At 40.3% G+C, this 21476-nt stretch overlaps 1 protein-coding gene and 1 long non-coding RNA gene across 5 annotated transcripts in view; one reads left to right on the top strand and one right to left on the bottom strand.

The window, feature by feature from the left end:
- The window catches only part of LOC107974750 (uncharacterized), a 24317-nt gene extending 13242 nt beyond the window's left edge, over window positions 1-11075 (top strand). The window contains exons 2-3 of one of the 2 annotated variants that reach the window (XR_001717736.3): window positions 9473-9568; window positions 10142-11075. This is a non-coding gene — a long non-coding RNA (uncharacterized LOC107974750). The remainder of the gene's footprint in view (window positions 1-9472; window positions 9569-10141) is intronic. The other variant, XR_001717735.3, reaches the window with a different exon arrangement.
- On the bottom strand, window positions 5262-21476 carry CCL28 (C-C motif chemokine ligand 28). Of its 3 annotated transcripts, XM_054684381.2 has the most exons (4): window positions 21286-21373; window positions 12593-12719; window positions 8202-8320; window positions 5262-6281 (listed from the first exon to the last, which is right to left on the bottom strand). In XM_054684381.2, the coding sequence occupies exons 2-4, from the start codon at window positions 12640-12642 to the stop codon at window positions 6217-6219; spliced, it is 234 nt and encodes a 77-aa protein (XP_054540356.1). In that variant the 5' UTR covers window positions 12643-12719; window positions 21286-21373; the 3' UTR covers window positions 5262-6216. The 3 variants fall into 3 exon arrangements, with proteins under 3 accessions (XP_054540356.1, XP_009447487.1, XP_063666551.1); XM_009449212.4 differs by lacking the exon at window positions 8202-8320 and having other exon boundaries at window positions 21286-21476; XM_063810481.1 differs by lacking the exons at window positions 8202-8320; window positions 21286-21373 and adding an exon at window positions 21223-21285.

Below are 21476 nucleotides of genomic sequence, written 5' to 3'. Positions count from 1 at the left end.
CAGAGAGTTTAATGATTACATGGTGCTGAGTCAGGAGGTAGGAGGAGATTCTTAAATCTCTGAAGAGTTCTGGGCTGGGGTTCTGGGAGGCAAGGGGCTGGAAAATTTGGGCCACTGATTGGTCAGAGTAAGGGAGATTAAATCATTAGGATATGGCTGCATAGTATTCCATGGTGTATATGTGCCACATTTTCTTAATCCAGTCTATCATTGTTGGACATTTGGGTTGGTTCCAAGTCTTTGCTATTGTGAATAATGCCGCAATAAACATACGTGTGCATGTGTCTTTATAGCAGCATGATTTATAGTCATTTGGGTATATACCCAGTAATGGGATGGCTGGGTCAAATGGTATTTCTAGTTCTAGATCCCTGAGGAATCACCACACTGACTTCCACAATGGTTGAACTAGTTTACAGTCCCACCAACAGTGTAAAAGTGTTCCTATTTCTCCACATCCTCTCCAGCACCTGTTGTTTCCTGACTTTTGAATGATTGCCATTCTAACTGGTGTGAGATGATATCTCATAGTGGTTTTGATTTGCATTTCTCTGATGGCCAGTGATGATGAGCATTTTTTCATGTGTTTTTTGGCTGCATAAATGTCTTCTTTTGAGAAGTGCCTGTTCATGTCCTTCGCCCACTTTTTGATGGGGTTGTTTGTTTTTTTCTTGTAAATTTGTTTGAGTTCACTGTAGATTCTGGATATTAGCCCTTTGTCAGATGAGTAGGTTGCGAAAATTTTCTCCCATGTTGTAGGTTGCCTATTCACTCTGATGGTAGTTTCTTTTGCTGTGCAGAAGCTCTTTAGTTTAATTAGATCCCATTTGTCAATTTTGGCTTTTGTTGCCATTGCTTTTGGTGTTTTGGACATGAAGTCCTTGCCCACGCGTATGTCCTGAATGGTAATGCCTAGGTTTTCTTCTAGGGTTTTTATGGTCATGGAATACTATGCAGCCATAAAAAATGATGAGTTCATATCCTTTGTAGGGACATGGATGAAATTGGAAACCATCATTCTCAGTAAACTATCGCAAGAACAAAAAACCAAACACCGCATATTCTCACTCATAGGTGGGAATTGAACAATGAGATCACATGGACACAGGAAGGGGAATACCATACTCTGGGGACTGTGGTGGGGAGGGGGGAGGGGGGAGGGATAGCATTGGGAGATATACCTAATGCTAGATGACGAGTTAGTGGGTGCAGCGCACCAGCATGGCACATGTATACATATGTAACTAACCTGCACAATGTGCACATGTACCCTAAAACTTAAAGTATAATAAAAAATAAAAAATAAATAAATAAATAAATAAATAAATTTTTATTACAAAAAAAAATCATTAGGATATGGAAATTGCATTCTTTGATGATTTAGCTTCTGGTAGGGTCCTTCAGACCAGCTGACATCAGTAGTTTCATCAGTATGCAGGACCTGAAAGAATGTCTCGAAGGGAAAACTTAGCATTTCATAATGTTCAAGCTGTTATCTATAGAGCAGTTAAGGGGAACTATAGTCTTGTAACAGACTGCACATAATTCTGAAGCAATAGCCAAACAACTATGAGGAAGGGGTCAGCAAGCAAAGTGACCTAGTGATTAATGCTCAATGTGCTGCAAGCTTGGATTATTTATGTTTCTCACCCTCTCTTCTTCTCTGATTAATTTTATAAAGTTTATAGGAACAGTTTCAATAGGAGGAAAAGGAAAGGAGTATGGAGTACTATGTACATCTTACATAAAGCCTAATAAGTAGGCCAGGTGCAGTGGCTCATGCCTGTAATCCCAGCACTTTGGGAGGCCAAGGCAGATGGATCACTTGAGATCAGAAGTTTGAGACCAGCCCAGCCAACATGGTGAAACCCCGTCTGTAACAAAAAATACTAAAAATAGCCAGGCGTACTGGCGCACACCTGTAATCCCAGCTACTTGGAAGGCTGAGGCACGAGAATCCCTTGAACCCGTGAGGTAAATGTCGGGGTGAACTGAGATCCTGCCACTGCCCTCCAGCCTGTGTGATAGAGTGAGACTCTGTATCAAAAAAAAAAAAAAAAAAAGAAAGAAAGAAAAAAGAAAAAGTTATTTTAAAAAGACTAATAAATGGAAGACAAGTATATTATTGAAAGTTACAGAGATAAAGAAAAATAATTGTAATGAAACATCAAGCACTAGGATGAGGAGAAAGAAGGGAAGAGATAAGCAAAGAAATGATACTTTAAGCGTTTCATTTGAAATCACAGAAGTAACCACTAGAACTTAAACTTTTTAAAGGATTAAGAAAGCTAGGTGCAGTGGCTCATGCCTGTAATCCTAGCACTTTGGGAGGGTGAGATGGGAGGATCGCTTAAGCCCAGGAGTTCAAGACCAGCCTGGGCAACATAGTGAGACCCTGTCTCTACAGAAAATAATAATTTTTTAAAAATAGCCAGACATGGTGGCACATGCCTGTAGTCCCAGCTACTAGGGAGGCTGAGGTAAAAGGATTGCTTGAGCTCAAGAGGTCAAGATTGCAATGAGCCCAGATTGCTCCACTGCACTCCAGCCTGGGCAACAGAGCAAGACCCTGTCTCAAAAAAAAGGATTACAAGATGTTGCCTCAAGGATAGGTCTAGGAATAGGGAGGATAGGGTGGGAGGATGTTATTTTTATTATAAATTCTGTACTTTTGATTTTTTAAATCGCACACCTATATTACTTCAATAAAAATGTAACTTTTCAAAAAGAAAACTTAAAGGATTAACGAGGTGATTTACTCATTATACAGTAACTCATGATATAGTAACAGTATTTACTCTTAGTACAATAATAGTACATAGTACAGTAACAGTGATACAATAATGTTTTACTAAGCACATGCAATAACCTGTAAAATGTAATTTCTTTAAGAATCTGGTTTTGGCCGGGTGCGGTGGCTCACGCCTGTTATCCCAGCACTTTGGGAGGCCGAGGTGGGTGGATCACGAGGTCAGGAGATTGAGACCATCCTGGCCAACATGGTGAAACCCTGTCTCTACTAAAATACAAAAAATTAGCCAGATGTGGTGGTGCGCACCTGTAGTCCCAGCTAGTTGGGAGGCTGAGGCAAGGGAATTGCTTGAACCCAGGAGGCAGAGATTGCAGTGAGCCGAGATTGCACCACTGCACTCCAGCCTGGTGACAGAGCAAGACTCCATCTCAAAAAAATAAAAATAAAAATAAAAATAATAAAAATAAAAATAATCTGGTTTCCCAGGCACACTATCTTCAGACAAAGTTCAATTATTTGCATTGCAGAAAAATCAGTTTTTAAAATATATCATGTAAACCTGTCATTCATAGCTACCCAACAATTGTGTAGAATTGCAGATCGATCTAGTAAGAAGAAATAAAATGGAAAATAATTCAAGTTGTTAGTTGAAAGAATTAGACACCAGTGTTTTGGTATCTTAACTTTTATTAATGCTGGTTATCATGGTTAATTAATTTAAAATGGAAAATAATTCAAGTTGTTAGTTGAAAGAATTAGACACCAGTGTTTTGGTATCTTAACTTTTATTAATGTTGGTTATCACGGTTAATTAATTTAAAATTGTGGTTTATTAATATTTTAAGTTACTCTCATATTATATTTTATTAATTTTTTCTTATTTAAAAAGCTTGTCTCTGCCACTTCCTGTGTGACCTGGGCAAGTCATTTTACCTCTAAGAGCCTCAAATTTCCTCATCTATAAAGTGGAAATATAAATACAAAGCTTGCAGAAATGTCAGGAAAATAAATAAATTAAATGCTAAATAGTCAATGAGGGATATTAGGCAAAGGCCAGTTTTGGTGGCATTTTAACCTATGGAGACTCAGTGCCTCTGTGTGTCCCATTATCACCTCCAAGACATCCTGGCAACACCACCGCTTGGGACTAGCCAGCAGGGAGGCCCAGGACACCTGCCACCTGATAAAGTGGCTCCTGCTCTCTGTTGGCTTCTTGTGAACACTACTGGGCTCTTACCTATCTATCTTGAAGCCTCTATGGACAAAAAAGAGGCCAAAAGAGGAATGGCACAATAGTATCAACTCAAACGTGTGAGCCCGGCATGGTGGCTCACGCTGGTAATTCCAGCACTCTGGGAGGCACAGGCGGGTGGATCACTTGAGGTCAGGAGTTTGAGACCAGCCCGGCCAACGTGGGAAAACCCCGTCTCTACTAAAAATACAAAAATCAGCGGGGTGTGGTGGCTGGGCGCCTGTAATATCAGTTACTTGGGAGGCTGAGGCAAGAGAATCACTTGAACGCGGGAGGCAGAGGTTGCAATGAGCCAAGATTGTGCCACTGCACTCCAGCCTGGGCAACAGAGTGAGACTCTGTCTCAAAAAAAAAACAACCAAACAACAACAAAAACGTGTGAGAAGGGTAGGATAGGAGCTAAAAGATGTAGGCTCCTTGTTTAGGCAGAGCGTAAAATCACCACACAGAAGGCCGAACTCTGGGCCCCTAACTAGTGCTGCTCCAAGAACTGACTGGGGGAGGCAAAAGGTTCTGGGCAGAAAGGCAGGCTTTTTGTTCTTTTCAGTATCAGAAAATTTCAATCCAAACAACGGTAGCTACTCAAACTAGATGTCTTGAAGTTATATTTAGTTTAAACTATTCTATTTAGAAAATAAACCCTAATATTTATGAACTCTAAATGACAAAATAAGTACACGAATTCACGTAGGAAATTCTTAACCAAAAACATTAAACCTGAATTTGATCACAAGAAAATAATTAGGCCAGGCACTGTGGCTCACACCTATAATCCCAGTACTTTGGGAGGCTAAGGTGGGAGGATCGCTTGAGCCCAGGAGTTTGAGATCAACCTGGGCAACATAGTGAGACCCTGTCTCTACAAAAAATAAACAAAATTAGCCAGGTGTGGTGGGTATGCACCTTGATCCCAGATACTCGGGAGGCTGAGGTGGGAGGATTGCTTGAGCCCTAGAAGTTGAGGCTTCAGTGAGCCAAAATCAAAATTGTGCCACTGCACTCCAGCCTGGAAGACACAGCAAGACCCTCCCTCAACAAAATAATTTTAAAAATTAAAAAAAAGACAGAGGAACTTTCTTAGATTGAAAGATATTAAAGAAAAATAACAATTATTTGCAATATGTATGTCAACCTTGATTGATTACTGGAGTGAAAAAAAAAACTACATAAAATGCTCTCTAAATAGTTTGGAAAATTTGAATATGGAATATATTAGATGAAATTATTAATTTTTTAGGTATAAAACTGATAAGGTGATTATGTAGAAAAATGTCTTTATTTTAGGGTATGTCAAGTTATAACACCAAAAAGAAACTAGGGGTGAAGTGTCATGATTTTTGCAACTTATTTTCAAATGGTTTAGCAAAACAAGATATATTTTAAAAGTTATAATATTTTATACAGAAACACATACAAAGAGAGGAGAGAGAAAGCAAATGTGACACAATATTAACAATGATTAATATTATGGTGAAAGATATATAGACGTTCATTGTACCATTCTTTTAACTTCTCTGTAAGTTTGGAAAACTATAATTAAAAAGTTGGGAGAAGTTATATCTATATGCTCCTCTTAAAATATTATATGAAGATATACACTATCATTATTATTATTATTTTTAAAGACAGGGTCTCATTCTGTCACCCAGGCTGCTCACTGCAACCTCAAACTCTCCCAGACTCAAGTGATCCTCCCACCTCAGCCTCCCATGTGGCTGGGATTATAGGCAAGTACTACCATGCCGGGCTAATTTTTTTTTTGTTTGTAGAAATGAGGTCTTGCTATGTTGCCCAGGCTGGTCTCAAACTCCTGGTCTCAAGTGGTCCTCCTGCCTCAGCCTCCCGAAGTGCTGGGATAAAAGGTGTGAACCACCATACCCAGCCAGTATTATCTTTTCATTTCATTTTCCAGTTAAGCATATTATTGGCTACATTTGCATAACACACAATTGTTCATTTTTTAAAAACCAATGTTTTGTTTTGTTCTGTTGTCTACAATAAGAAGAATTCAGATGATAAACTTACAACCAATCATGGCCAAGTCCACTTGAGGAATTGTCTCTGTAGATTCATCTGTAGACTCTCTAATAAGGAGTTTTATGGCCGTATGTTTCGTGTTTCCCCTGATGTGCCCTGTTACTGTTCCTCTTGCCATGGTGTTTCTTCCTGTGGCAAACATTTCCTTTACCATTTTTCTTGGCAGCTTGCACTTTCATCCACTGCTTAACAGTATGGTTGTGCGGGCTGACACAGATTCTTCTGCGCTTGACATGAAGGCTGTTAGAAAAGGAAGCAAAAGAAAGTCACTGATATAAAACATATATAAATAATCACTTAGTGACTTACATGCAGCTCCCACTTTGGGACACTGTATTCCTAGAGACTAAATTCAGACTAAATTTCTGAATTAAGTGTAGAAATGAAGTGAATTCTAAAGCTGAGCACCACAAGGTTCAATTTTGACTTTACAAACACTGCTGCCTGTGGGTCCTCAGATATCATCAGAGAGTATTAAAAGAAAGAGGAGGAAAAGAAGGAATTGGATGAGGAGGAGGAGAAGGAGAAAAGGAAGGAGAAAAAAGAGGAAGAAGAAAAGGAGGAAAAGAGACAATAATAAAAACCAAGTGAACCCAACAAAACCAATTCATCCTCACAGCCCATCTCAAACACATCCTTAAGGTTTGTTTGAGATTTTTCTGATCCGTAAGGATTTGTAGATTCTCTCAGCTAGATGCCGTCTTTTTTCCCCTCTGATTCTCCACGGTGAGAGTTATCTCTTTTCTGGCACTTACTTTATTCTGTCTTTTATCTGAGTACTTGTCTCATCTTTCCTACTGGAGTTATGCTCCTTGAAGGAGGAATAGTCTAGAAGTGTCTTGAAAACGCCTTATTCAAAACTGAAACGAATTTAAAACTTAAACTTAATTTAAAACTTAAATTAACAAAACAAAACTAAGATATTCTAGGCATTTGTTAACATTTTAATATGATATAGATCTATGCCACAGTTCAGAATGTGCTTTCATTTTCATTTTTCTTTTCTTTTTCTTTCTTTTTTTTTTTTTTTTTTTTTTGGTGAGATGGAGTTTTGCTCTTGTCACCCAGGCTGGAGTGCAATGGCATGATCTCGGCTCACTGCACTTCCGTCTCCCGGGTTCAAGTGATTCTTCTGCCTCAGCCTCCCGAGTAGCCGGGATTACAGGTGTGCACCACCACACCTGGCTAATTTTTGTATTATTAGTAGAGATGGCGTTTTACCATGTTGGCCAGGCTGGTCTTGAACTCCTGAACTCAGGTGATCCACTCGCCTCAGCCCCCGAAGTGCTGGAATTACAGACATGAGCCACTGCACCTGGCTCATTTTCATTTTTCTATATGAAGTTTTCACAGTGGGCTGGGAGAATGCTACAGCATGCACAGTTTCTGGTAACTAGAATAATTTTTTTTGTTGAAAAAGATATTGGTGACTTCTAATTTCCCCATGAGGGGTCATCAGCTCTTACCAAATATCACAAATCCTGCTGGCTCTACATATACAGTATTTCCGTATCCAGATAAATTGAAACTTCTGACCCTGTTATTCAGGGAAAAAACAGAGGTGGGGTAGAGAATAAGCTGCTATTTTTCTAGATGACGCAAGTTGAATCTTTTTCAGCTAATGTAGGGACTACTAAAATGAGAGAAAAGTGGGGAGAATGGGGGGAAAGTTACAAGTGAGCTTTAACATAATAAAGCCAGCATATGGGGAATATTAATTTGAAAGAAGTGGAGCATCTTAATAAGAGAATAATATATTCCCTATGTGTATTAGATAGAGAGTCTTAAAAAAAAACAAACAGCCTAATTCTCACTATGGTCAGTTGGTTTGCTATCATAGGAGAAAACGTGGCTGTAGCACTGTTGCGTAGGAAACAAAAACAAACAAACAAACAAAAATCTGGCACTGAAGCTCCTACCCTTTCCAAAGGACTAAAACTCTTGCCTCTCCCTGTGATGTCAGAAAGAAACTGAGCAGATAAAGATTTTAGTGACATGCAGGCTGGGCACGGTAGCTCACGCCTATAATCCCAACACTTTAGGAGGCCGAGGCAGGAAGATCACCTGAGGTCGGGTGATCGAGACCAGCCTGGCCAACGTGGTGAACCCCTGTCTCTACTACTAAAAATACAAAAATTAGCTGGGCATGGTGGCACGCACCTGTAATCCCAGCCACTTGGGAGGCTGAGGTAGGAGAATCGTTTGAACCAGGTAGGCGGAGGTTGTAGTGAGCTGAGATCGTGTCACTGCACTCCAGCCTGGACAACAAGAGGGAAACTCTGTCTCAAAAAGAAAAAAAAAGAAGATTTCTGTGACATGCAGATAAGCCCATAAGTTACACAGGAAAGACCTACGATTCAAGTCCATTATAAAAATAAGAGAGATGGGATTCAGGGAGGGGCATTGGCACCGGGGCTGAAGGAGAGAACCAGATGGAAGAGATATAGACAGAGGATTCAGAAAGGTGGAGGACCATAGGAAAACAGGCAACAACTAGCATGTGGGCTTTTTCAAAGACTTGCTGGTGAGGCAACCTCTCAATGTAATTCAACTGGGGAAAAAAATCAGCTACCAGAATACAGCTCCCAAATCTGAGATCTCATGATGTTTTAGAATCCTAAAGTTTAAAAACTTCTTAAATCTCTACTTGGATCCCATGTATTTTCCACCAGGATAGAAAGAGATGAAGTAATGTTGGAAAGGGGGCTGGCCTATTCCACATTCCTTCCCCTACTCGCAATTCCATAGTATTCTGATGGGCACCAATCCCCACCTTCCCAATGGTGAGTTTGTAGGTGGAGAGTTTTGACTGTAAGAAATCCTGAGGCCAATCCCCTTATTTTTTTTTTCTTAACCCTCAGGAGGATAGCTGGAGATAGTCTGATGGATGTAAAGGGGTGGCCCTGCCATAGAGATTATACCTTTAATATCCCTTAAACTTTATTTCTTTACCCATTCCTCTAAACAAAACAACGCCTCACAACCACATCTGAAAAACTACTCAAGCCTTCCAGATAATTCTATTTAAAAACCTCAAATTTTCTCACAACAAAAAATGTCTGTTTGATTCAAGAATCCTCAGGCCTCTGCCCAACATAAACAACTTTTTTTTTTTTTTTTTTTTTGAGACGGAGTCACCCAGGCTGGAGTGCAGTGGCGCGACCTTGGCTCACTGCAAGCTCCGCCTCCTGGGTTCACGCCATTCTCCTGCCTCAGCCTCCCGAGTAGCTGGGACTACCGGTGCCTGCCACCATGCCCGGCTAATTTTTTTGTATTTTTAGTAGAGACAGGGTTTCACCGTGTTAGCCAGGATGGTCTCGATCTTCTGACCTCGTGATCCGCCTGCCTCGGCCTCCCAAAGTGCTGGGATTACAGGCGTGAGCCACCGCGCCCGGCCATGATAAACAACCTGTTATTGTATTTATGTTCAGAAACATTCAGAAGCTCATTAATGAAGTCACTGTAGAGGAGTTTGAACAAGAAAACTGCTGTCTCAGGCATCAAAAACTACAATGACCATTTATAAGGTATGAAACAAAGGACCTATTTCTAGGCAGAAAAGAAAAAGAAGCCTAGTAAGTTTACCGTACGTTGATTTATATTAATTAATTGTTATTAGTAATACATGCTACTTGGGAATTACATTTCCAGTGTTAGCAATGCTTTCTGCATCTTAAACACTTTCTCAAATCTTAAAGTCTTTATACCCAGTCAGGGATAAGGGACTACATTTTAGATAAGTAAAGACATGCTCCATACTAAACTAATCTGAAAACAAGAGAATCTTTATCTATTCATGTTGAACATCAGGAAACACAACAGACAGGATCTGTAATTTATGGTTAAAAAAATACTACAGAATTAAATTTAATTTTATTTGAGATTAGGTCATAACAACTCTGTATTTTTCAGCTTTCTTAGCGCAGAGAGGTCAATTTACAAATTGTGCTTGAATAAAGTAAATATTTTTAGATCCAACTGATTGGCTTCCTAGTTCCTCTTTAATTAAAATTGAGTCCTTTTTAAAATGAAGACTTATGTTTCTGATTATATTTTCCCTTATCATAGCAAAACATCATTTCTGTTCTTATGCCTTTCAGATCTCTGACACCTGCTTATCCCAAAGAAACATCCCTGAAAATCCTGTTACCAATACCTTCCCTGGATAACCTCCAGAATCTCTTATACACCCACAGAAACTTCCTGTGTTTTTTTTCTCCAAGCCTTTCTGGGAGTCCTATTGGAGCCCTTACAAGCTTCAAGCTTCAGGTCTGAGGTGATATGTGCCAATAAGGTGGAAGGAATTGAGAGGAGTTGAAAATTTGGAGTTTCTCAGAGCAACTGGAGCACGTTCAGACAGATTTAGTGCAGCTGTGTCCACTCGACACAAATATCCAGCTGTTTCTAACTACCTAGAGCATTGTCTATCCATGCATTGTCTATGAATTTTTTGCTTTCCAACTATTACCAACAATATTCTTTAAGATTAAATAAAAGACTGGTAGAATCTTGGCCAGACATGTACCAAGGAATTTTTCAAAGAAGTTGGGAACTTGGAGCACCCCTCAGAATCCTCATTGGTATGTAGCCCCTGGAGTGCCACAGATGATGCTGGTTCCCAATGACTAAACCACCTGAGCCAATGGAGCCACGTGGTGGCTTGAACTGAGGAGATGCTGAGAAAATTCTCAGGCTTCTCCTTTCTCCCACAAAGACACTCATGCTTAATACAAGTTTGAATCAAGAATTGTTTCCTCCCCTACATCTGACCCTGAGTGTGACCTTTAAACTTTATTTGATCTCAGAAACTTTGAGAATCTTATAAAACCTATGGACCTTCTAAAAATGCTCACAGGTTCATACACAAAAATTTCAGGAAGTTCACAGCCCCTAACCTGATGAAAGTCTATCAACAGACATCTTACAAACTCTTCCTCTGAACTTTTAAGAACGCTTATCTTGGAGCAGTTTTTCCTCAAAATTGAATAATGGATAAATCCCTCTGAAAGGGGGGAAAATATATTTCAAATTCCAGAGATCATCTCAAATCATTAAGATGATCTGCAGAACCCAGCTGGATAAAGAGTCCCCTTGAGACTCTAGGCAGACAGAACCCATTTTGTCACCACTGCATCCCCAGCATATAGAACAGTGCTTGGCGCATAATCGTTAATTCATAAATATTTGTTGAATTCACTGAAAGAACAAGGTTTCTGAGTGACTCAGGAGCTCAGGCATAAGCAATGGGTTTATTTATAGCCCAAAGAAAGGAGCACCAAATGACTCACTAGCATCACCTGGAGCCACAAATGGTGTTAAAACCAGCATGCCAGGGAGATGCCTGATACTCGGATGCAGTAGAGTTTGGAGAGGGTATTTTATGGTTAGTCCCACCACTGCTTTAGAATGACATTGGAGGTGTACAAGTGTTCTGAACTAAGAGACCTGGGTTCACATCTTGTTTCTGCAATTCACGAGCTGTACACAAGTGAACCGTGTAACCTGAGTCACAGCTTTCTCCTGTGTATGATTGGGAGATCATTTATGCTTTCCTCACAGCATTGTTGTCAGAATCCAGATTTACTAAATACCAATGCAGTTCAGATGTTAGAGCCTCCATAGAAATGTTAAGTACATATACAAACAAAGCTTTTAATAACTGAGCCAGGGGCAGGGGTGGGAGGCTTCACTGTGAACCAACACCACAGAATCAAAAGCAGAGATTGGATTGGCATTTCTGATTGGATTGCATATAGCACTGTGACAGGTATAGATATTTCCACGCTTCTTTTTGAACCTTTTCTTTTGTTTTTCTTTGCCTTTTTGTTGTTGTGGTGGTGGTGGTTTTTTGAGACAGGATTTAACTCTGTCACCCAGGTTGGAGTGCACTGGCATGAGCACGGCTCACTGCAGCCTCGAACTGGGCTCAACGATCCTCCCATCACAGCCTCCCAAGTAGCTGGGACTACAGGTGCATGCCACCATGCCTGGCTAGTTTTAAAGTTTTTTGTAGAGATGGGGTCTCGCCATGTTGCCCAGGCTGGTCTTGAACACCTGGGCTCAAGCGATACCCCTGCCTTGGCCTCCCAAAGTGCTGGGATTACAGGCATAAACCACACACCCAGCCTAACTTTTTGAACCTTATAATATGCTCCTGATGAATTCATAAAGTAGAAATGACAGCAACCCATATACTAAAAAAGGTTAAAAGCCATGAAATATAACAGAGTTATCTTTTGTTTGGGGTTTTGTTTTGCTTGGGAAAGTCATGAACACTTTTTGGTGACTGGGGGAATTTAGTCCTAACCACAGCACTACAGGGTGGAAGTAGATGGTGTGCTGGTATGGGGCTCAGGACATCTTTGGACAGAGAGACTATGAATTTACTCCAGGGAGCCTGGGGCCTAATGGACAGAATATTTACTCTTCCCTCCCTTGTTTGGATGATTGTTTGTATGTTGTAATCAAGCAAAGCCTTTCCAACCTATTATTCGTTGGTCAGGGAAATAATCACTGTGCAGGTTTAGACCTCCCGGCTGAAGAGCACTCACATGACAGCAGCCAAGTCACAATCCCCATCAGCTCTCTGGATGCGACACATATTCACTCTTTCCAGGAGCCTTCTGGAAATATGATGTGAAACCTCCGTGCAACAGCTGGAGGCAATGGGAAGTATGGCTAAAAGAAGAAAAGAAAGAAAATGTTAAATCTTACGGTTTATAGAACACTGGCATGGTTCTCATTTTAAAGATTTCAGAGAAACGATGTTAATCCACACAAACAAGGGGCAAACATGGCTTTGTGAATACAGACTTGGGGCAGGACATATTCCCACTTTCTGGAATTTAAGCTGTATTTGTGAAAGAGAAAATGTAAATTTAGGCAAAGACACAAAACAAGTGAAAGAGATGAAAAGAGTTACAGACAAGGATTCTGGTGGTACTGCAGACTGATCAAAGATGAAAGGAGTGAGGTCAACACAGTGTTTCATGCATTTTGGAACTGGATAAAGCATCATTCGTTCAGCAAACATTTATTGATTGCCCATTCTGTGACAGGCCCTGAGCTCTGCATTCAAAGTTGAAATAAGGCATAATCTGTCCTTGTGATGCTTAATAGTCCAGTGGGAGGCAGGCCATAATAATCCCAACACAGCAAAATAAGTGTTAAAGAGTTATGTTCAAAGGGTTATGGGATTATACATGAAAGAAGCCAGATTCGAAAGGCCATACTGTATGATTCCCTTTATATGAAAGATCCAGAATGGGCAAATCCATAAAGACAGAAAGTAGATTAGTGGTTGCCAGGGGCTGGGGGGCTAAGGGATGGAGAGGGACGAATGAAAGGAGGGGACACGGAGTGACTGTGAACAGGTACAAGATCTCTTTTTGGAGTGATGAAAATGTGCTGGAATTAGATATTGGTGATCACACAATTCTGTGAATATATTGAAGACCACTGAATTTTATACTTTAAAATGGAGAATTTTATGGTGTGTGAATACTGGTTGTTCCTACATTTATTAATGCATTTATTTCCTAAAACTGTTTCTTTCTTTAGCTATGCTGTGCTGCCTAAGTCAAACTCTTAATATCCTGAACAAGGTATTGTGTTTATCCACGTATCCACCCATTCATCCACCCATCTCACTATATGTGAATCACTACGCTAGACCCTGAAAGTAGAAAGATGAAGCGTTACTAGCCTCAAAGATTAGCTGTGGCCCAAGCAACTCTAATAGGAAACATACTTTCAGAAGCATGGTAGCAATTAAGAATCACAAGAAAATCTGTGTGTTTAGGAATTTGAGTTATCTGAGTGCTGATATCAATTCAAACAGTCTTGAGCCAGAAGAGTACCGGGGGCCTATATATACTTAGTAAACTGGATTGCATTTCTCAAATATTAATATAAACGTAGGATGGGCTCAGCTGGAGATCACTTGATCTAAGTCACATTAACTATAAAAAGGCAAGAAGCAGGCCAGCATTTATTACATGTTAGTAGGTGCAACTAGTGCCCTCCAGAGGAAGCAGAAAATATAAGAGGCCAGGAAACAACTTTGGAGAGAACATGGGAAGTTAGGCAATGGAGAATGTAAACTGGGTAGTTCCGAATAGGGCAACTGTAAAATTCTGTTAGATAACATCGCCCCCTAGAGGTTCCCTCCTGCAGCCTCCTGTCAGAATAGTTCCATTTTTAAAAAGCCATCAGCTACTTCCCTTTATTTCAATTATGACTCCAGAATTTCTATATAGGAGAGATTTTGGTGTGTCAATTAGGCTGAAAAAGATGATTATGTGACATTTCTTCAGCATTTACATAGTTTTGTTCAGATGATACTGAACAATGGTTATTGGAGAGGTTGTTGGGGAGGCAAGCTGATAAGAGATCGGGGAGGCCAAAACCTGTTTGCAAAGACCACCTTGGTCAGGTATATAATGGAAAATAACCAGCTTATGTTCCAGAATTGGAGTTCACACAAACACAAACCTGTATGATGGAGAAGGGGTTCCCCTGAAGAGAAATATGTGACTATTACTGAAAATAAGAGAAGTCTTGCAGAGTGGGCTTAATAAAGCAGCGGAGTCCAGAGGTATGAATGAGCAAGGATCTGAGGTATAATGCAAGACTTTGCCTGATCCACCCCCAACTGCCTCCCTAACCCCTCCTAGAGGTGCTCCCTTTGCTTTGGGAAGGGCAAAGCCCAACAGATCCACCTGGGAATTTCTCTGAAAAGTGATTTGTGAGATCAGCAGATGCGTTTCCCAGCTGGCCTGAGAAGCAGGCACTGAGGTCAGCTCTCTGGAGAAGTGGGCAACCACCAGTGGGTTTCAAATGGATCCAGAGCAGCTGCCCAACAGAGGAACCACAAAACTGGGAGGAAGGGTTCTGATTATGCAAGGGATCATCCCTCCTACACTATCAGGTCAACTTCCCCCAGACTCTCAGAGGGAAAGTACCCTTCTCCAGGACCCACTATTTGAGAATTGTCAAGAATATTTGGATTGAGAAATCCTGCAGCAACTTTGTAATTACTGCCAGGCAAGAAAGTGGGGACCCAGAACATCACAATTTCTACTCACCAACCAGTGAAGCCCAGAGTATAGGAGTTCCATGGGTAGCATCTGATGTGTCTATGCAGTGAATTGAAATCAGTATTTAAATCATATTTGAATCAGTTTGCTCTGGCATTTTTGAGATTGTATCAACTTTTGCTCCATTAAAAATAATGGTGTGCTTCTGTAGAGTGTGTGTGAAAGAAAGTAGGGGGAAAACATTTCTAACATAAGAGAAAATGTGGCAAGGGCTATGTGATAAACAGAATGGTATCTGGAACACTGAAAGGCAGAAGCGATAAATTATAGAGACTTGGGTCCATCTTTATCAAGGTGGTGGCATTTGAGCTGAAAATGTGAAAAATGGATAGAATATGAATAGGGCAGTAAATATAGAGGAGACAGTGGGTGTAAAGATACAAATGTGGAAAAAGGCAAATTCATGCAAATTTGGTTGGAATATAGAATTTATGAATGTAAGTTGTAGGAGGATGACATGAAAAGTATTTTGAGGCCAGACAGCTTTATATTTTATACCAATAACACGAGTTCAGTAACCTCTTTCTATGGAAACTTTAAAAATCAAGACATGACAATTCACCTAAACTAATACTTCTGTGGAAATGTAGATGTGAATAAATAAATGATGACTTAACTACTATTCCCCTTTCCTTGTGAAACATTTCAACACAGAGGAACTACCAAGAATAATAAAAACACCTATATACTCATCACCCAAATGTTATTAATGTTAAGTCTTTTCCATATTTGCCTTCAGTCTTATTTTTAAGTAACTGTTTCCAGTACTTTACTGTTACAAGCAAGGCTACAACAAACATCCTAATGATAACAGACATTTTTTGAGTTCTTACTGTGTGCCAGGCACTAGTGTAACTGCCATGTGTGAATTAATTTAAATAATCTACACAGCAACTATATGCAGAAGAAAGTATATCAATCACCATTTTATAAATGGGTAATAATATGCAGAAAAACTACATAACTTCCCCAAGATCAAAGGGCCAAGAAATAAATAGTGGGGCTGGAATTTGAATACATACATTCTGGCACTTTTTAGGCCTTTTTGGTTATACTTTATTTGCTTTTCTAGATGTCTCCTTGGGGCTTGTGTGAGAATTTCTCTACAGCAGTGGTTCTCAAACTTTAATGTGTATCAAAATCAAATCCCTCTCTTACCTCAGGTTTCTGATTCAGTAAATCTGAGGGGAGGCTTGAACATTTGCATATCTTATTATTTATTTATTTATTTATTTATTTATTTATTTATTTTTGAGATGGAATCTTACTCTGTCACCAAGGCTTGAGTGCAGTGGCGCGATCTCGGCTCATTGCAACCTCCGCCTCCGGGGTTCAAGAGATTCTCCTGCCTCAGCTGCCCATGTAGCTGGAATTAAAGGTGTGTGCCACCACGCCTGGTTAATTTTTGTATTTTTAGTAGAGACGGGGTTTCACCATGTTGACCAGGCTGGTCTTGAACTCCTGACCTCAAGTGATCTGCCTGCCTCGCCCTTCCAAAGTGCTGAGATTACAGGTGTGAGCCACCGTGCTGGGCCAATATTTGCATATCAAATAACTTCCCTGGTGATGTTGATACTGCTAGTCCTGGAACACACTTGGAGAACCACTGTTCTTGGAAAACAGATTTACACATGGAATTGCTAGGTTGTAGGATATATGCATCTTTAACTATATTTCATACCAGCAAATTGCTCTACAAAGTGATTATACCAATTTACACTCATACCTGCAGTTGATGAGAGTTCCATTTCTGCGCATCCTCAACAACTTTTCATAATGTCGTTTTAAAATGTTGCCAATCTGATGGGGTGGAAATTGTACCTTAATGTGGCTTCATTTGTGTTCCCCTATTGGTAAGTTATTAATCATTCACATTTTCTCTTTGAATTGCCAAATCTTATTTTTGCCAGCTATTTTTTTACCTTGATTTTTAAAAAATTATTTATAAGAACTCATAAAATATTTGGGATACTTATCTCTTCTCAGTAATTAGAAAATATTTTCTCCCCCTTGGTAAGTGTATCTTTTAACTTTGAAGTATTTCCTTACAGTTTGCCATTTATGTCTTATTTAGCAAATCCTCCCATAGTCAGATATCATAAAAATAACATAATAATAATTTTGTTTTAAAAAGCAAAGCTTTTTTACCCCTGTAATTTATTTTTTATAGATCGTGAGTCAGAAAAAAAGTTTTTGCATGAGAATACCTATTGTCTCAGAACTACAGTGGTAAATGAATTTTTTTTCTCCATTTACAAAGGGCAAAGAAACCACTTCCCCCTTTATTCCATACTTTTTAAAATGTATGTATTTTTTACTTAAAAAGTCTTTTCAAAAGACGGGGGTCCTGCCATGTTGCCCAGGCTGGTCTCCAAGTCCTGGACTCAAGGGATCCGCCCACCTTGGCCTCCCCAAATGTTGGGATTACAGGCATGAGCCACCACCACACCCATCCCTTTCTTCCGTTTTTTTTTTTTTTTTTTTTTTTTTCTTTTTTTCTGAGGCAGAGTATCACTCTGTTGCCCAGGCTGGAGTGCAGTGGCACAATCTCGGCTCACTGCAACCTCCACCTCCTGGGTTCAAGCCATTCTCCTGCCTCAGCCTCCCAAGTAGCTGGGACCACAGGTGCCAGCCACAATGCCCAGCTAATTTTTGTATTTTTAGTAGAGGTGAGGTTTCACCATGTTGGCCAGGTTGGTCTTGAACTTCTGACCTCAAATGATCCACCCACCTCAGCCTCCCAAAGTGCTGGGATTACAGGCGTGAGCCACCGCGCCCGGCCTCCTTTCCTCCATTCTTAAGATGAGGTTCTTTAAAGACATAGTGTATCTTAATCTTTACTTTTGGATTGAGATAAATCTCTACAAGGATTAAGCCCACTCTTCAGTTTTTGTAATAATAGCTATATATATCCAAGGCCAAGGGCCAAATAACCTCCAGATGTATTTTTAAAAACACCTCTGGATTTAGCTCAGGGTCTCTCACAAGACGTGTAGAAACTGTCACAAGGTGTGACCCTTTTATCTTTTGAGGAGGTGAGAAGTTATTGTTTCTTCTGCTATGCTATATAAAATTCTGTTCCAATTTCATAGTCACTTTTGTGCTGCCGTACATGCTTGTAAATGTGTTAATGCTTACTCAGTAATACTTTTTTTTCTCTTCTGTATTGGTACAGAGGAATCTTTCATTGGCAGGATTGTTCTCTTTCCATAACAGAACCACCCCATCTCACTGATATGCAGACACTCCTTAAATCTTCAAGTTTACACATACACATAGGTCTGCTTCTGGGCTTTTTCTTCTGTCTCATGCTCTACTTATTGACCTCTGCATCAATTCCACATGTCTCAACTAAGACACTTTTTAATAAATCTCAAAACTTGATACAATAAGTCTTCCCACTCAATTTATTCTTCAAAATTGTCTTGGCTGTTCTTGATCCTTTACCTTTTAGATAAATTTTAGAATCAGTTTGCTTAGTTCTTTAAGAATTTCAGGAATTGTGGTTGGAATTGCACTAATTTTACAACTAAGATCTGAAATATATTGTCTTCCCATTCATAAATATGGAATTATCTCTCTCTCTATTCAGATTTTCTTGGTCCTCCAAGATCTTTATGAAGAAAATGATAAGATAATGTCGTATATCTTAGATCTATATTTAGGTACCTTATATATTTTGTTGTATTGTGAATGAACTCTTTAAAAATACTTTTTTCTAATTAGTTAATTTTTATGTATAGGAACTCTATTGATTATTTAATGTTGCTCTTGTATCCAGCAACCTTGCTGAATTTTTTTATTTGTAATAGTTTGGAGTAGATACTCCAGTTTTATAGGTAAATCGTCATTTTCATCTCTTTCTTCTCAATTCCTGTGTAGGAAATAAAGGATTTTTCTCTTTTAAAATCTGTTACTTTGCTAAATGCCTAGAACAGTACCTAGCCCATTGAAAGTTTTAAATTGCTGCGGTGGATTAATCTATTTTCTTCCTTGCCCTCCTGGGATAAACCATACTTATTCATAATATATTAATTTTTATATCTTGTATAAGATTTGCTATTTATTAAGATTTTTGCACCTCTGTTCATAAATTAATCTATACTTTTATACCCTGTTACCATCCTTCCATGTTTTGGGTATTAAGGGTATGTTAATCTCAACAATGCATTAGGGAGTTTTTCTCTGTTCTTCCATCCTTTGAAAGAGTTTGTATAAGATAAAGATTTTCTGTTCCTCCAATTTTTGGTAAAGCTTAAAAAACTATCTAGGCCTGGTGTCTGAGGAAAGATGTTTAAGTTGGATTTGTTATTGGCTTACTTGTATATATAATATATATATATTTACATATATATTTATTATTTTTCCAAGAAATTGTTCATTTTATCCACAATTTCTACTTTATTCTCACAAAGTGTCATAGCTTTATCTCACTGTATTTGCAGTCATGACTCCTTTTTTAAATTCTTAGTGTTTGAAGTGAAGGTTCCTGTGCAAAGTAATAGTTTAAAAGTTTGAGCCAGGTGTGGTGGCTCATACCTATAATCCCAGTACTTTGGGAGACTGAGGTGGGAGGATTGCTTGAGGCCAGGAGTTCAGGACCAGCCTGGGCAACATAGTGAGACCCTGTCTCTACAAAAAATTTAAAAGATTAGCCAGGCGTTGTGGCCCACCTACTTGGGAGGCTAAGGCAGGGGGATCACTTGAACCCAGGAGTTGGAGGCTTTGATCCTGCCATTGCGTTACAGGAAAGGGGTCCCCATCCAGACGCCAAGAAAGGGTTCTTGGATCTCGTGCAAGAAAGTATTTAGGGCCAGTCCGCAGTGCAAAGTGAAAGCAAGTTTATTAAGAAAGCAAAGGAATAAAAGAATGGCTACTTCATAGAGCAGCCCTGAGGGTGGCTGGTTGCCCATTTTTATGGTTATTTCTTGATGATATGCTAAACAAGGAGTGGACTATTCATGCCTTACCCCCCGCCCTTTTTTTTTTTTGAGACGGAGTATCGCTCTGTATCGCTCTGTTGCCCAGACTGGAGTGCAGTGGCGAGATCTCTGCTCACTGCAAGCTCCGCCTCCCGGGTTCACGCCATTCTCCTGCCTCAGCCTCCCGAGTAGCTGGGAATACAGACGCCCGCCACCACGCCCGGCTAATTTTTGTATTTTTAGTAGAGACGGGGTTTCACCGTGTTAGCCAGGATGGTCTCGATCTCCTGACCTCGTGATCCGCCCGCCTCTGCCTCCCAAAGTGCTGGGATTACAGGCGTGAACCACTGCGCCCAGCCCATGCCTCTCCTTTTGAGACCAAATCGGGTAACTTTCTGACGTTGCCATGGCATTTGTAAACTGTCATGGCGCTGATGGGAGTGTAGTAGTGAGGGCGACCAGAGGTTACCCTTGTGGCCATTTTGGTTTTGGTAGGATTTAGCCGGCTTCTTCACTGCAACCTGTTTTATTAGCAAGGTCTTTTATGACCTGTATTTTGTGCTGACCTATGTCATCCTGTGACTTAGATGGGAATGCAGCTTAGTAGGTTTCAGCCTCATTTTACCTAGCTCCTATTTTAAGATGGGAGTTGCTCTGGTTCACTCGCCTCTGACAATTGCCTTGCAGCCTGGGCGACAGAGACCTTGTCTCTAATAATAAATAAATGTTTGGCTCTAAGCTTAGAAACAAAGCATTCAACTCATGGGTTAAAGAGGAAACCACAAAATCTTATTCTGGAAAATCGTAAAAGTACTATTTATTATAATGGGTGGGGTACAGTTAAATTTAGCCCTAAATGCATTTATTTAAAACACATACACGAAAAAAACGTGTGTTCAACTAAAAACCCGGAAAAGGAAAATCAGAGGACACAAAGCACGAGAAAAAAAGAAAGAAAGAAAGAAAGAACGAAAAAAGAAAAGCACGACGTTATGGCGCTTTGAGGCTGTCGCGCTACTGGTATCTGTAGTCGTGGCTGCCGTGGACCAGGAGAGACTGAAGTGGAAAACAGCGGGCGGTAGCCGAAGCAGAGAGCAAGGAAGAGCGCGGGAAGTGCAGAGCGACAGCAACAAGAAAGGGGTGGCGCGGGACGTCGTTTACCTGGGCGACGTCCAGCCGCCCTTCCCGCCTCTGCGCCTACGCAACCTGCTTGGCGCCACTGACCTGGTGAGGAGGCTTCTTTAAGGCCGTGGACGGTTCCTACCCGCGCGCGGAGAGGACCGACGTGAAGAAGCTGCCAAAGTATAACAAGTACTACGCGAAGGGTAGGTAGGGTGGAGTCCCAGGCAGCGCGTGACGGCCGGATGCCCAGACGCGCACGTCGCCCGCAGGCGCACGCCTGGACCCGGGGGAGC

Source organism: Pan troglodytes, chromosome 4 (assembly GCF_028858775.2).
Source record: "Pan troglodytes isolate AG18354 chromosome 4, NHGRI_mPanTro3-v2.0_pri, whole genome shotgun sequence".
Taxonomy (NCBI): domain Eukaryota; kingdom Metazoa; phylum Chordata; class Mammalia; order Primates; family Hominidae; genus Pan; species Pan troglodytes.
This window is presented reverse-complemented; position numbering and strand designations above follow the sequence as displayed.

What these genes read in the sequence shown, in the direction of transcription:
- CCL28 (XM_009449212.4), bottom strand. Translation starts at nt 12,642, where the DNA reads ATGTGTCGCATCCAGAGAGCTGATGGGGATTGTGACTTGGCTGCTGTC. An exon ending in TGTGACTTGGCTGCTGTCAT is followed by an intron (nt 6,282 to 12,592) that starts GTGAGTGCTCTT and finishes CTTTTCTAACAG; the next exon opens with CCTTCATGTCAAGCGCAGAA.